The sequence below is a fragment of the Ostrinia furnacalis genome, unplaced genomic scaffold, assembly GCF_004193835.3.
Source record: "Ostrinia furnacalis isolate ACB-3 unplaced genomic scaffold, ASM419383v2 OfSCF6505, whole genome shotgun sequence".
In the NCBI taxonomy this organism is placed as follows: Eukaryota; Metazoa; Arthropoda; class Insecta; order Lepidoptera; family Crambidae; genus Ostrinia; species Ostrinia furnacalis.
Window position 1 is genome coordinate 57417 of NW_021136744.1, and position 12490 is coordinate 69906.

The following is a 12490-nucleotide window of genomic DNA, read 5'->3' on the forward strand; positions in this document are numbered from 1 at the left end:
GTGAATTAACAAAACATTATTTTTGTAATGTTTTGGTTGTTTTTATTTGATGTTATAATTGCTAATTTATTTGTACATTTAATTTTACGGATACCTAGTCAAAAATAAATATTCCAGATCTAGTCTTATATAATTAAATACTCTTAGGCTAAAAGTGCAATATATTTATTGACAGCTACTATTTACACTAAATTTTTAAGTTTTCTAGTCATGTAGACTCTATTTATTATATACACATCTTGTGACGTAACGCGTATAAAATTATCAGCGAATTCTTTAGTGTATTAAAAATGTGAAAAATATTTAACCGTAAGCAATAAGTGGAATGTGAAACAATGATAATATTGAATAATAGTCATACAAATACGAATAACAGTTTTATTATACACCTTCAATTAAATGTATAGATGTTTGTATAATATAAAAGCTTCCCTCGAGCACCATTAACTGGATGAATTGATTTTGCTGATTTGATCATAGAAAAATAGGCATAAAGTTATAAAGACTTCTTAAAAAAATATTTAGAAAGTAAATAATTGGGAATACATTGCTGTTGTAAAATAAAGTAAGTAATACAAATGCATTAAATGTTTTATTAAAACCTTAGATTATACATACAAAAATATTGCAATATAAATATACTTAAGTAAAAATTTAACACTTATAAAGTACTACCTATTTACAACCATAGTGACTTAAGTATTAGGAATGTGTTTAGTGTTTACCTTCCTTCACCCTTATATGGTAGGGTGGGACCCTAAACGGCCCGTTATTAGGTTCAAAATATTGTGTAATATTGTCACTGCCCCTTAAGGGTAACTTAAAATAAGATAAAATTCGTTCAGTTACCACAATATACTACCAGCACCTCGATCGTTATGTTCCCAAAAAATGCTTCGCGTTTTTCCTTGGGCGAAATTTATTTTATTCTTTCTTCTGGCTTTGACGCCTCTTATTTGCTAGGAATATGGCCCAGCCCAATCCAACGAAGTTCATGAAGAGAACTCTTAACTGAAACAAAAAACGAAGTAAGTTAATAAATGAGAAAAAACATTTTTTTTTACAAAAAAGCCTTATCTTGTACGAAATAAGAGCTACTTTTACTATGCAACTGTTACGCATGATTTAACGCCTACATAAAAATGTTGATAGTAAATGATTTAAAGCGTTACAACATACTTATTACAAACAGTTAAATAATTATTACTAAAAGAGATCGTAAATTCAGCTTTTCTTTGCTTACAAAATAATCAGATTAGTATACAATTTATTTTTACATACTACGATAAAGAGTAACTTTACACACAGATAAAAGTTCGTTCTTACATTTGAAACAAGTACATAGTAAGAAAGTATAATTTATACTTACCATAGGAGGTACAAACGCCAAGTTGATGATCTGGAACAGAGTCAGCCACTTCCAGTTGGCTTGCAGTACAGGCAAGTACAGAGCCATTAACTGCTTCACTGCCGCCGCGTGATTCTTTCCCTCGAACCGCGCTAGCGTGTAAAGTGAGAACGCTTGCATCACTGGAGCGAAGATTAACCGTTCGAAGAGCAGCTTCTTTGCTAATGGAAACGCTACCACTTCCTCGGGGAATATCCTCTCTATTACTTCATAGAAATAGTGTGGTATGGATCCGCCGAATAGTAATCTGAAATGACAATGCCATTAATGTTGTGCCGCAATATAACTGTCAATGGATATTAAATTTTTATGCCTATATTCGGCGAGCGGCTCGATGAGACAAAACATGTACAAGCGTTATAAATAGCACCAGAGTAAGAGAAGATGACTTACTCATTTGCATTTACTCTGATAGCACGTAAAATAAAACTATGCACGTGTTTGCATACGTTACATGCTCTTTTAGACAAGTGCAGTAATTGACATGAAAAGTAGATACGAAAAACAGTCTCATGCCGATGCGCGAAGGGTGGGCCAGAATACTTCAAGGTGAGTAGAGGCTAGAGCATTTACTTGTAACAGAACAACGAGACGTCAGACGCCTTATGAAATGTTTAGTGTCACGAACCAAATGTCGTATTTTTTATACCTCTTGTACCTTTCGCAAGAACTTTACATTACATAGCTAGAGTCTAGTCTATACTCACCTTAAGCGATACCCGGGCGTAATACCAACATAGTCTGGTTATTGCCTAATGAGCTTGGTAAGAGTTCATCAAATTAAAAGTTAATTACTTGTATTTAAGTACTACCTACTTGAATACAAGAGCTAGTTTTGGAAGTACAACTTACCCATATAAACCATAGGCCAGAATCGGGTCTAGCTTGAGGGAATCGCCGGCCATCAGCTGGGAGGCCACGCATGCTGTCGTGCCCACGACGCAACTGAAAACATTACATACTTTTTGAGCACGGTTTATTAAATAATATTAAAATAGTATCCAAACTTGAATACTGTTGACTTCAAAACATTTGGCTAGGCATTTTCGAAAGTCGAATAAAATATGACAGAAAACAAGTAGGTATTCAAAGTAACAACTAAGTACCAACTCATAAAATAAATAAACAAATACTTTATAGGTATACTGTGTCATATAAATGGCAATGCCAGATTTTGTATGGAAAGTGGCGTCTTTTTTTTTTTCGCGCGGCCATCGACCAAACTTTGTTTTTTGATTACAAAATAGTTTAATAAACCAAACTTACTATGGCATGTATACCTCTAAACTATCAGAACTTGTGTTTCTTTAATGAAAAGACCGATAGTTAGCGAGATAAGCATTTATTATTCGGGTTCTTACACAGACACATCTTGTTCGTACATAGCCGGAAGAGGGAAGAGCGTTCTACCGGAAACAGTTAACTTTTTAATATTTAATACACTTCCAAAGATAATATAATCCTAACACTCCCTCTCAATTACAAGTTAGGCTTTAACTTTTAATTGCAAAACAAAATAATTTTTATCTACTAATAAAAACTTCTAATAACAATATTCCACTTATGTTTTAGTATGGCAACATTAAAAAAAGAATTTGACATTTCAGAAACTGACATTAATGACAACTAGTGACACACAACTCACTTCACACTGTTCTATTAATGTAAACAAAACTTTAAATGAAATCACTACAAAACTAATAACTTCTCACGAAAATAACTGAACTTGATATTACACAGTGATTTAGTCAAAATATCTGACGTATTTTCGTTTGTACTTACATATTTGACACTTACAATATTATTACAAACTATGTCTTTCACGAAATGAAATTTAATGTCTATGTGCTTCGAATGTCGAGTGTTTTCACTGTTCATCACCATTTTAATCGCACTTTGATTGTCCACATATAACACTGCATCACTTTTGTCTTGAAAATCGATTGCAAGTCCCCTCACAAATAATAGCTCGCTCACAGTCATAGCGGCGGCGACATACTCTGCTTCCGCAGTTGAANTACATGCTCTAGTCCAGTGGTTCCCAAAGTTGTCTGGGCTACGACTCATCTAATACAAGTTTCCAAACTCGGGACCCACCTATAGGAAATTACCAATATGCCTAAATAAAGGACTCGGATTTGTAGGGTGGTTTGTCGTTCTACAGGCAGGGCCCACTCAATGTATGCTCGCGACACCACTAGGTCGCCACCCATAGTTTGGGAAACCCTGCTCTAGTCTATACTCACCTTAATATTGTATAGCAAATGCCACTGGCTTCTCTTTGCGGTTTGGATTACAAGAAACCATTTAGTTATAATAGTAATATGGCAGCTGACTGAACTAGATGGGGGATTTAATGCTACTTAGTTCTGTCTCAAATTCAATTCATCCATATTGATATTATAAATGCGAAAGTAGCTCTCTGTCTTTACCTTTTCAAGCTTAAAGAGCTGAATTGATTTAGATAAAATATTGATTGAAACCAAGGAAAAAAACACAGGTTTTTATTCTAGTTTTTGAAGGGGGGATGCAAGCGAGATAATTATTTTTCTTTCGTGATAATATAGTGACAGGCTGAAATACAGGCGAGTCAGGCAGCAGGCGAAAACTATTCGTTAAAAACATAACCCTCCTTCTGGCGCAGTCAGGTAAAAAATCAAGAAATTTTCCATGTTTTCAACCGACTTCAAAAAGGAGGAGGTTCTCAATTCGACCCGTATGTTTTTTTTTCTATGTTTGTTACGCGATAACTCCGCCAATTATGAACCGATTTGAACAAATCTTTTTTCGGCGTATAGGTAATATCTCAAGGGTGGTCCCATTTAAATTTAATAATAGAAAAAACAACCCCCAAGGGAGGAAAATTGGGGATGAACGTTTTATACGCAATATCTTCGCCGATTATAAATCAATTTGAACGATTATTTTTTTGTTGAATAGGTATTATCAAAAGGGTGGTTTCATGCGAATTTGAAGAAAATATTTCACCCCCAAGGGTGGAAAATTGGGGATGAACTTTTTTATACGCAATTTTTTTAATTTTTAGTTTTTTTTTTGTGTTCACGCATTTGAAGTCGGTTTTATTTTTTTAAAAAGTTAATTATCTTAAGTCGAATAAAAAATGACAGAAATTTTGTATTCAAAGTAACAACTAAGTACCAACTCATAAAATAAATAAACAAATACTTTATAAGTATACTGTTCGATAAATTTCAGGGTAGCTGTTATTTTAAGTTAGCATAAAGCAGTGTCATGTTCGACATTGTTATAATAACTACCAATTATAAACAAGAGTTACATTTCAATGTTCCATTGACTAAAGCAACATGATATGAATACCTTTCACTTATTTATGGCTGAAAAGAATGCATACGAGTTGGTAGGTCTGGCAACCAAGTTAAATTACCTAACTTGTTAAGCTAATAATACTTTTATGACTAAAAGGTCAAAGTACATTACCGAAAATGAACTTCGATGTACAGTTAGTATGAGATAAGTATTATTATTAAGTAACTACGATTATCTGCAGTTTTCATAAAACAGCATTATCATCTATTTGTACAAAATCCTTTCTTACGATTCGGGGAAATATTTCACAAAACAACCTAAACAAGCATCAGCAGTAAATAAACATTCATCACACACATGACGTCACTCGATGACGTCAGATATTTACAAACGAAAGCGTGTAATGACGTGGCACATCCTTCTAATATTTGTTTACGTTATTGCAAGAGCATGACTCGGTGCGTTCACATAACGCAGGATCAGCTTTACTTTTAAAGTTGGAAAAACAAGTACCTATATTGTTAGCGACGTCAACTAAGGAAATACGCTAAATCATTAATTAGAATTGATTAGCAACGTTAACAGTCAGAAAATGTTGTAAAATAATCAATTAGAGTCGATTAGGTATAAATAACATTCCATCTCTTTCTCACATTATCTCTCNATTAGCATCATATTATGTATTATTATGTTCAATACAAACAATTATTAAGTTACACTCACCCCAACCGCGTCTCCGCATTGCATCGAATCCTATGAAAATGTGGTTTTTGGACATAGCGATACTTATTTTTCACAATTCTTATTTTTACAAATTACTGGTCTATAGGTTACTTTATTTTGATGAATAAATGTTATTAAAAGTTTTTTTCTAAAACTGATAGTTTAGCTGGAAAAAAATATTTTCCATCCCAATAGTACGCCGGCTGCGCTCGATTCGGATATAGTGACGTCACGTAGCCCTGCGTACGTTGACTTTTAGCGGCAAAAACGGCCTATGTTTATTACTTAATATCTTCGTAAGTAATGGTCCGATTTGGATAATTCAAAAAGTTATATCTTTCTTATGTCTTAAAGATTAACGTAGATACTAGTTTTATTGAATTTTCTACAACAGTACTGATCCTCATTATAAACAAGAGTTACATTTCGATGTTCCATTGACAAAAGCAACATGATATGAATGCCTTTCACTTATTTATGGCTGAAAAGAATGCATACGAGTTGGTAGGTCTGGCAAACAAGTTAAATTACCTACTAATAACAGTTTTATGACTAAAAGGTCAAAGTACATTATCGAAAATGAACTTCGATGTACAGTTAGTATGAGATAAGTATTATATCACTATCTTGTTCTATGTGTAATGATAACAAAGAGTTGCAAAATAATATTAAGAAAATATTTACATTACAGTTTTGCTTCTCAGTATCAGTATAAACATAAGTGTAGGTAATTACATGCTTGCTATTATATAAATAGCACATAAAAACAATTAAAACGGCTCGCAATATTAGTAAAATTCTTACCTTGTTATCGATTTCGTTTTCACTGGGTGTAAATACAAATTCTGTAAATATGATGCCATTAGCGACATGATCGGTTTAGATAAAGCCATTTTTGCACTTTTGTCTTTCTAATGACACCTCATCCACTCGTACAGCAAAAAGCAGTAAATAATTCACGATAACAATTTGCGTGGTCACGACAGAAGGCCGACTGATATTTGTTTATCAAACGAGCACTGAGCAGTGAGGCCCACTACTACTAAATTAGGTTATCTTTAAACTAACTTCACATTGGTGGTGGCCAAAATATGAACTAATAGGCTAATAGCCCACGAACAAGTTGGTAATTAATCATTACTGTAATAATGATAATTATCTTATTATTATAACAACCAAAAGGTAATTTAACTTTTGCAGTAGTTATAACTTCAATGGATTACTTTCTCAGAAGAAAATTATGTTAATAAAATTCTTGGTTAACTTTACGATACTAGCGCCACCACTAACTAACTGACTGAAGTGTAACATACTTCTGACACTGACAAACAATCAACAGCATTTTGACAAATCTCTAAACTTTATTCCTTTTTTACAGTATCAATGTCTAATATACAGTTATTTTATTAATTTACAATAAAAGCAAGAACAGAATATAACTCTTATGGCTATAGATAGACAGTCAGAAATACATTGCATTGGCATTGTTAGTACATTAGTAGTTAGAGTGGATAACTTAATAAAAATCATAAGGAGTCCAAAGTAAACAAATAAAATTAACTATAATAATAAAATTATGCCAACCTGTAGCACAACCCTATGCACAAATTGATTCAGCATAAAGCTTAACAATTATGATTATTTTAATTATATTAATTTAATACAATTTTAATAAATTCTGATAATAAAACTATCTTAATTAATCTTAGCTTCCTCCATACAATTTGTCTAGTTGCATTTGTAAATTATGAGATGTAACTGCCGGTGTATCGGGAACATATGATGGCTTATTATGCTTTACGACAGGTGTGTTCAAGAAATTCATTTGTTGCTTCATTTTCATATACATATTCAGTGCTCTGTTTTCAGGATCTTTATTTGGTGTTTGCATAGAATTTGACACATTTGGCATGGATTTGTAAAACACTTTTTTCCTAAGGCACACATTTTTCTTAGGAATCTTGTATGACGGTGATTTTAAAGGTGACTTGATTACTGAACAAGGCTTCCCAAGAATGGGACTCTTTTCAGGGCTTAGTCTCTCTTTCTTAATAATTTTAGGTGTAACTTTGGCATCATTTACTAAAGTCTTGTCATGATCACTCTCAGAGTCTTTTTTGCCACTTCTTTTCTCATTAATCAATTTCCTTACATACTGCAAGGATTTCAGCTGAGAATCTTTAATATTTTTCAGTGTCTGTATACCATTTTCTATCATTTTAATATTGTTCTCTGTCTGTTTCTCTACTTCAAGTAAGTCTTCTAATTCAGTGCTAGTCTGGTCATTATTTGTTACTTTGGCCTTGTTGAGTAGGTCACAGAGGGAGACAATAACACTTTCTTCCCTCTTATTGTTATCTTTATTCTCTGTAGGTTTATCGAAGCACATAATAGTGTTGTCATCGAAGACAGCAGAGTTCTCTAATTCACTGGAATTGTTGAAATACTCTTTTACGTTTCTATATTCCTTGAATGGTGTAGAGACCGGAGGTGACACCTCAGCAATGTTTTCCAAGGTTTGTTCTTCAGCAACAGCTTTTACTTTTTCTTCAATGTCATTTATTTCTTTCTCTTTCTGCAAGAAGCTGGCATCACAGCTTGACTTCCAAGACTCGTTAGAAAGTGGAGTATCAGGTACAGTAGTAACCACCAGCCTCGGACGGGCAACTGGCTTCAGAGTTGCTAATGTTTTCTTGGTGAGGACATTGGCCCGATTGGACATGTTTTCCTTATTAGCAAGAGTCATCCGACTTTTTGGTGGCTTGTTTACGAGTGGTGTCTCTGGTATGTTACAGATCCCACTGATTCGTACAATATTATGAGCTGTAAATAATTCTTGTGTTAGTATTCCTACATTTAAATTATGATAATAGTCTTTTTAAAATTTTAATAAATACAGAATGAAATGATACCTTGTAGATGTAGAGATTTTTTGGCTCTGAATTCAGGCTTGGGAAACTTTGGAGTTTCAGGATTCATTGGAAGCATGGTAACTCTGGAATTAGCTACTACCTAAAAAGTAGAGGAAATATTTAGTTAACAATGTTTTTAACAATAATAAAGCAAGCATCTAATAAAATAATTCCAAAAAACTCAAACCTTGGTCTTTGGTTGGAAATTGAGCACTTTTCTGACCGGATTATTCTTTAGCTGCCCATCTGCTGTGTGGCTGACCTTCTTGTCTACTTTGACTGAAGAGTTCCAATTTTTCTTTTTGTTTGATGTAGCTCCTTGAGCAAATCTTCTTGGGGACTGAATTTTTAGGGCTAAAACATTTAAATAACATTAAACACCTTGCCACTGGACAGTGAACTTTACAAGACTACAAAACTTATTTAGGTATCTAAATCCAGTACCTTGAATATCAGCCCTCATTTCCGCGATAGTCAGGGGTTTTAGAACTTTTTCAGCAGTACGACTTTGTGCTGCCATCGTGGGCCGTGGTTGCTTCTTAGCGGTTAGCGTTTGCATCGCATCCTTAGACAATATACCTAAAATACAGTTCGTGGTTCATGTTATACGCTTAAGTAGTCATTTCTTAGTCCTCAAATTAAACTTAGTAGTTTAGAATTGGATTGTAAAGCCACTGTAAACTGAAACATTAGTACCTAAAAATTACACTTACCACTCAAACCAGGCAAGAGCTCTGCCATGGTTTTTGGCTTTTTAGCCGTTGCTGTTTCCATCATAATAATATACTCTCCAAAACTAGCACAAAAAGTAACATTAATTCACGAATTATAAACATTCAAAATATTTCAAATTGAATCCAAAATTCAAACATGTCAACTGTCGCATCTGTCAATTTGTTGTGCATTTGGTTTTTCTTAATTTCATTTGTAGCAAGTAAGGTAGCAAGAATCATTAGAACTATACAGCTTACTTGATGGTATACTTCCAGTAAATTGGGGTGATTTGGGGGTGAATATTTTTTTAATCTGTATTCATTCAAGCTGTCAGTGTCAACTGTCAATGTCAAAAAGACAGCCGGTTATCTCGTATCGCGAAACTCGAGATTTTTAATGGAGATGNGAAGAAGAGATTTTTATTTTATTTCGCCAAAAATGGTTTCCTACGTGGAAATTAAGGGATTCGATGATTTTTCAAAATATACGGAAAACATAGACCCAAAGGGACCACCTGTGTTTTTCTTCTTCAGCGGTGCTAAATTACCAAGTGGAAATAGTTGGTGCCCTGACTGTGTCGAAGGTATGTAAATAATTCTCATAGATAGGAGTACGGTGACTAAGCAAAAAGGCTTCTTTTAATAACTTTCTCAAGTTGTTAACTGGTTGTAAGGCTATATGCTTATGCTCATAAGTACCCATTAAGAACCTAAGATTATTCAACAAAAATCTTAGTGCAAATAAAGATTCGAATCTATTTTATTTGTAAATCCTCTGAAAACTTTTCCACTTGATTCAAAAGAATGATGATATGATCATCTGTTTGTTTAACTATGAGTTTCTGAACTTTTTTTTGTTTGTGATATTAAATTGACAAGACACTGTCAATTTTGGATGGCAATTTTGCAAGAATGGGAAATAAAAACAAAATTACTGTTTGCAATTTGAATAGTTACGAAGAGTTCAATAACTATGTTGAAAATATACCGGCTAAAGGTCCTGATGTATATTTTCTGTTTACTGGCAAAAAGAAAGAGAATGGCAGAAGTTGGTGTATTTACTGTCAGATGGGTAATGTCATTTTGAGGAATATTTTTAATGTTCCTGACATGGTTCCTGATAAGTAATATTATTAATTTTTGCTCACAATGCAAATTCGAAAATATGTAGGTGCTTTACAAGCATTATTTATTTTATTAGTCACCTTTTACCCACGGTCATGACAGTATCATGTTTCTTAATGGATGCCTATTGCATTTACAGCTGAACCAATTGTAAAATCGTACCTTGGGGAGCTACAGAAAAGTGTTACTTTTGTCTACGTGGATGTTGGAGACAGGGATTAGTGAGTATTTATATATTTATCACTCAGTTTTTACTTGTCAGTTAGCTTTATATGCCTTTAATCTTTATGGTTATCTACTATAATAACAATAAAAACTAACATAATACTTTTTATAGTTTCTAATGGCCCTTCTCTATTTGTGATCTACAGCTTATAATACTCTTTTTCTAACATTCTGTATACAATTCCTATAATTTGCACAACATAGCTTGATCTCCATCTTCCTTCAGGTGAGATGCAGAAAAAAAAATTAAAGACAAAAGAATAATAAAACTTTTTTTCTTTATCTATCTGCGATCAGCCAGCAGCTTTTATATTATCAAAATAAAACTTGAAATAACTTGTTTCAGCTGGAAGGACAAAGCTTGCCCCTTCAGGACAGACAGCCGCACAAGCCTGATGGTAATCCCCACCATCATCAAGTGGAAAGGAGTCCAGAGACTCGAGGGCAGCCAGTGCAACAAACGAGACCTCCTGCAGATGATGTTTGAGGAGGAAGAGTGAACGACTGACGCCTACTGTAATATAAACTTAAAATGTATATATCCAATGTAATCATAAGACAGCTGCATATTTTTCAGTAAATATTTACATTTGAATCAAGTTTTATAATTTAAGTAGCCTTTGAATACTTCGCCCGCGTAAATTAGGGTCAGTCATAAAACATGTACCTACATATTAAAGAACTAAGACCATTTTTAGGGAGTGAAAAGTAAAAACACAACACTTATGGAAATAAGTATACTACAAAGACTTAACTACATTTGAAACTTGTAACATTAAAACATTAATAAATGTATACTTATCAACCAAATATTACATTCTATTCTTATTGACAATATAGTACCAAATGGCTGAATAAAAAAAATTCTCCTTTAAAAAATATCTACACTCGCGAGCAAAAGTATGGAATCACTTACATGAAGTTGTTTCCACGCGATCTTGTGTACTAACGAATTTGTTAGGAACAAACAAAGTAGCACCATTTTAAAGATTAAACTTTTATCTTTAAATTGATACCAAATTCATTTAAATCACACCAGTATTTAAAAAGATATCCCGGCTGATGTGAAGAAGTAACGAAAAAGACATGTATGAACTGTTTGATACGTCGCGAGTTGCGGCCTATTTACCCCTATAAAAAGCACGCGTTTTCGGATTTTTGCTTTCACACGTTGATTCATACACATCTCCGCTTCTTTTGACTTTTTACCTGGGATTCTACACCTTCAGAAGCAGCACAAATCGTTGCACTATTGCAAGAAGGGCTCAGCCAGCGGGCTGTCGCACGTCAGCGCCACATAAGCCAGTCCTGGGTTTCGAAAGTTTTAAGACGCTTTCGGGAGACTGGTGGCTTTATCCCGAGACCAAGTTCTGAACAGCGCCGGCGCACATCGCAGAGGGAAGACCGTTTTTTTATGTCAACCTCTCTATGAAATCGACATTTGACTGAAATCGACGTCCAGTAAGAGCTCAGAAATGTTCGTAGGATAGCTGTTAGCGAGTAGACAGTTTGTCTAAGACATAAGCAATAGAATTTAACTCCAAAAAGGCCTGCCACAGGCTCGAAACTGACGGCAGGTCACCGATAAGCACGCTTTCAATTTGCTAGTACACATCTCGATGTTAAGTCGAGCAAGCCACCTCCATAAGCCACTGTTTCAGCGAACCAGCACTGCACAAATCGCTTCTGAGGCCGCCTATAAACCCGACCTCTTCGACTGCTGCCCTGCAAACACAGTTTGCATTCATCGGAGAACAGAACTCGCCTCCATTACTCGCCTTCCCATCGAGATGTGTACGAGCAAATTGAAAGGGTGCTTATCGGTGACCTGCCGTCAGTTTCGAGCCTGTGGCAGGCCTTTTTGGAGTCAAATTCTATTGCTTATATCTTAGACGAACTGTCCACTCGCTAACAGCTATCTTACGAACATTTCTGAGCTCTTGATGGACATCGATTCCAGTCAAATGACGATTTCATAGAGAGGTTGACATGAAAAAACGGTCTTCCCTCTGCGATGTGCACCGGCGCTGTTCAGAACTTGGTCTCGGGATAAAGCCACTAGTCTCCCGAAAGCGTCTTGAAACTTTCGAAACCCA

The 12490-nt window shown here is 34.5% G+C and overlaps 3 protein-coding genes across 3 annotated transcripts; 1 reads left to right on the forward strand and 2 right to left on the reverse strand.

The window, feature by feature from the left end:
- Positions 1–234: 234 nt before the first annotated feature.
- On the reverse strand, positions 235–6499 carry LOC114362431 (peroxisomal membrane protein 2). The gene is made up of 4 exons (XM_028317845.1): positions 6224–6499; positions 2261–2353; positions 1370–1655; positions 235–1011 (listed from the first exon to the last, which is right to left on the reverse strand). The coding sequence occupies exons 1-4, from the start codon at positions 6310–6312 to the stop codon at positions 925–927; spliced, it is 555 nt and encodes a 184-aa protein (XP_028173646.1). The 5' UTR covers positions 6313–6499; the 3' UTR covers positions 235–924.
- Positions 6500–6925: 426 nt separating this feature from the next.
- On the reverse strand, positions 6926–9217 carry LOC114362428 (uncharacterized). Its single transcript, XM_028317840.1, has 5 exons — positions 9045–9217; positions 8776–8910; positions 8519–8685; positions 8332–8431; positions 6926–8242 (listed from the first exon to the last, which is right to left on the reverse strand). The coding sequence occupies exons 1-5, from the start codon at positions 9106–9108 to the stop codon at positions 7125–7127; spliced, it is 1584 nt and encodes a 527-aa protein (XP_028173641.1). The 5' UTR covers positions 9109–9217; the 3' UTR covers positions 6926–7124.
- A 244-nt stretch (positions 9218–9461) lies between these two features.
- LOC114362437 (thioredoxin domain-containing protein 17) lies at positions 9462–10989 on the forward strand. The gene is made up of 3 exons (XM_028317850.1): positions 9462–9628; positions 10309–10390; positions 10741–10989. The coding sequence occupies exons 1-3, from the start codon at positions 9484–9486 to the stop codon at positions 10892–10894; spliced, it is 381 nt and encodes a 126-aa protein (XP_028173651.1). The 5' UTR covers positions 9462–9483; the 3' UTR covers positions 10895–10989.
- The last annotated feature ends 1501 nt before the right edge of the window (positions 10990–12490 follow it).

Coding starts and splice junctions, on each gene's coding strand:
- LOC114362431 (XM_028317845.1), bottom strand. CDS start 6,312: ATGGCTTTATCTAAACCGATCATGTCGCTAATGGCATCATATTTACAG. Junction 2,354..6,223: donor AAAACGAAATCGATAACAAG/GTAAGAATTTTA, acceptor TAATGTTTTCAG/TTGCGTCGTGGGCACGACAG. Junction 1,656..2,260: donor CTGGCCTATGGTTTATATGG/GTAAGTTGTACT, acceptor TTGTCATTTCAG/ATTACTATTCGGCGGATCCA.
- LOC114362428 (XM_028317840.1), bottom strand. CDS start 9,108: ATGATGGAAACAGCAACGGCTAAAAAGCCAAAAACCATGGCAGAGCTC. Junction 8,911..9,044: donor GCTCTTGCCTGGTTTGAGTG/GTAAGTGTAATT, acceptor ACTGTATTTTAG/GTATATTGTCTAAGGATGCG. Junction 8,243..8,331: donor AAAATCTCTACATCTACAAG/GTATCATTTCAT, acceptor AATTATTTACAG/CTCATAATATTGTACGAATC.
- LOC114362437 (XM_028317850.1), top strand. CDS start 9,484: ATGGTTTCCTACGTGGAAATTAAGGGATTCGATGATTTTTCAAAATAT. Junction 9,629..10,308: donor GTGCCCTGACTGTGTCGAAG/GTATGTAAATAA, acceptor TTGCATTTACAG/CTGAACCAATTGTAAAATCG. Junction 10,391..10,740: donor GATGTTGGAGACAGGGATTA/GTGAGTATTTAT, acceptor AACTTGTTTCAG/CTGGAAGGACAAAGCTTGCC.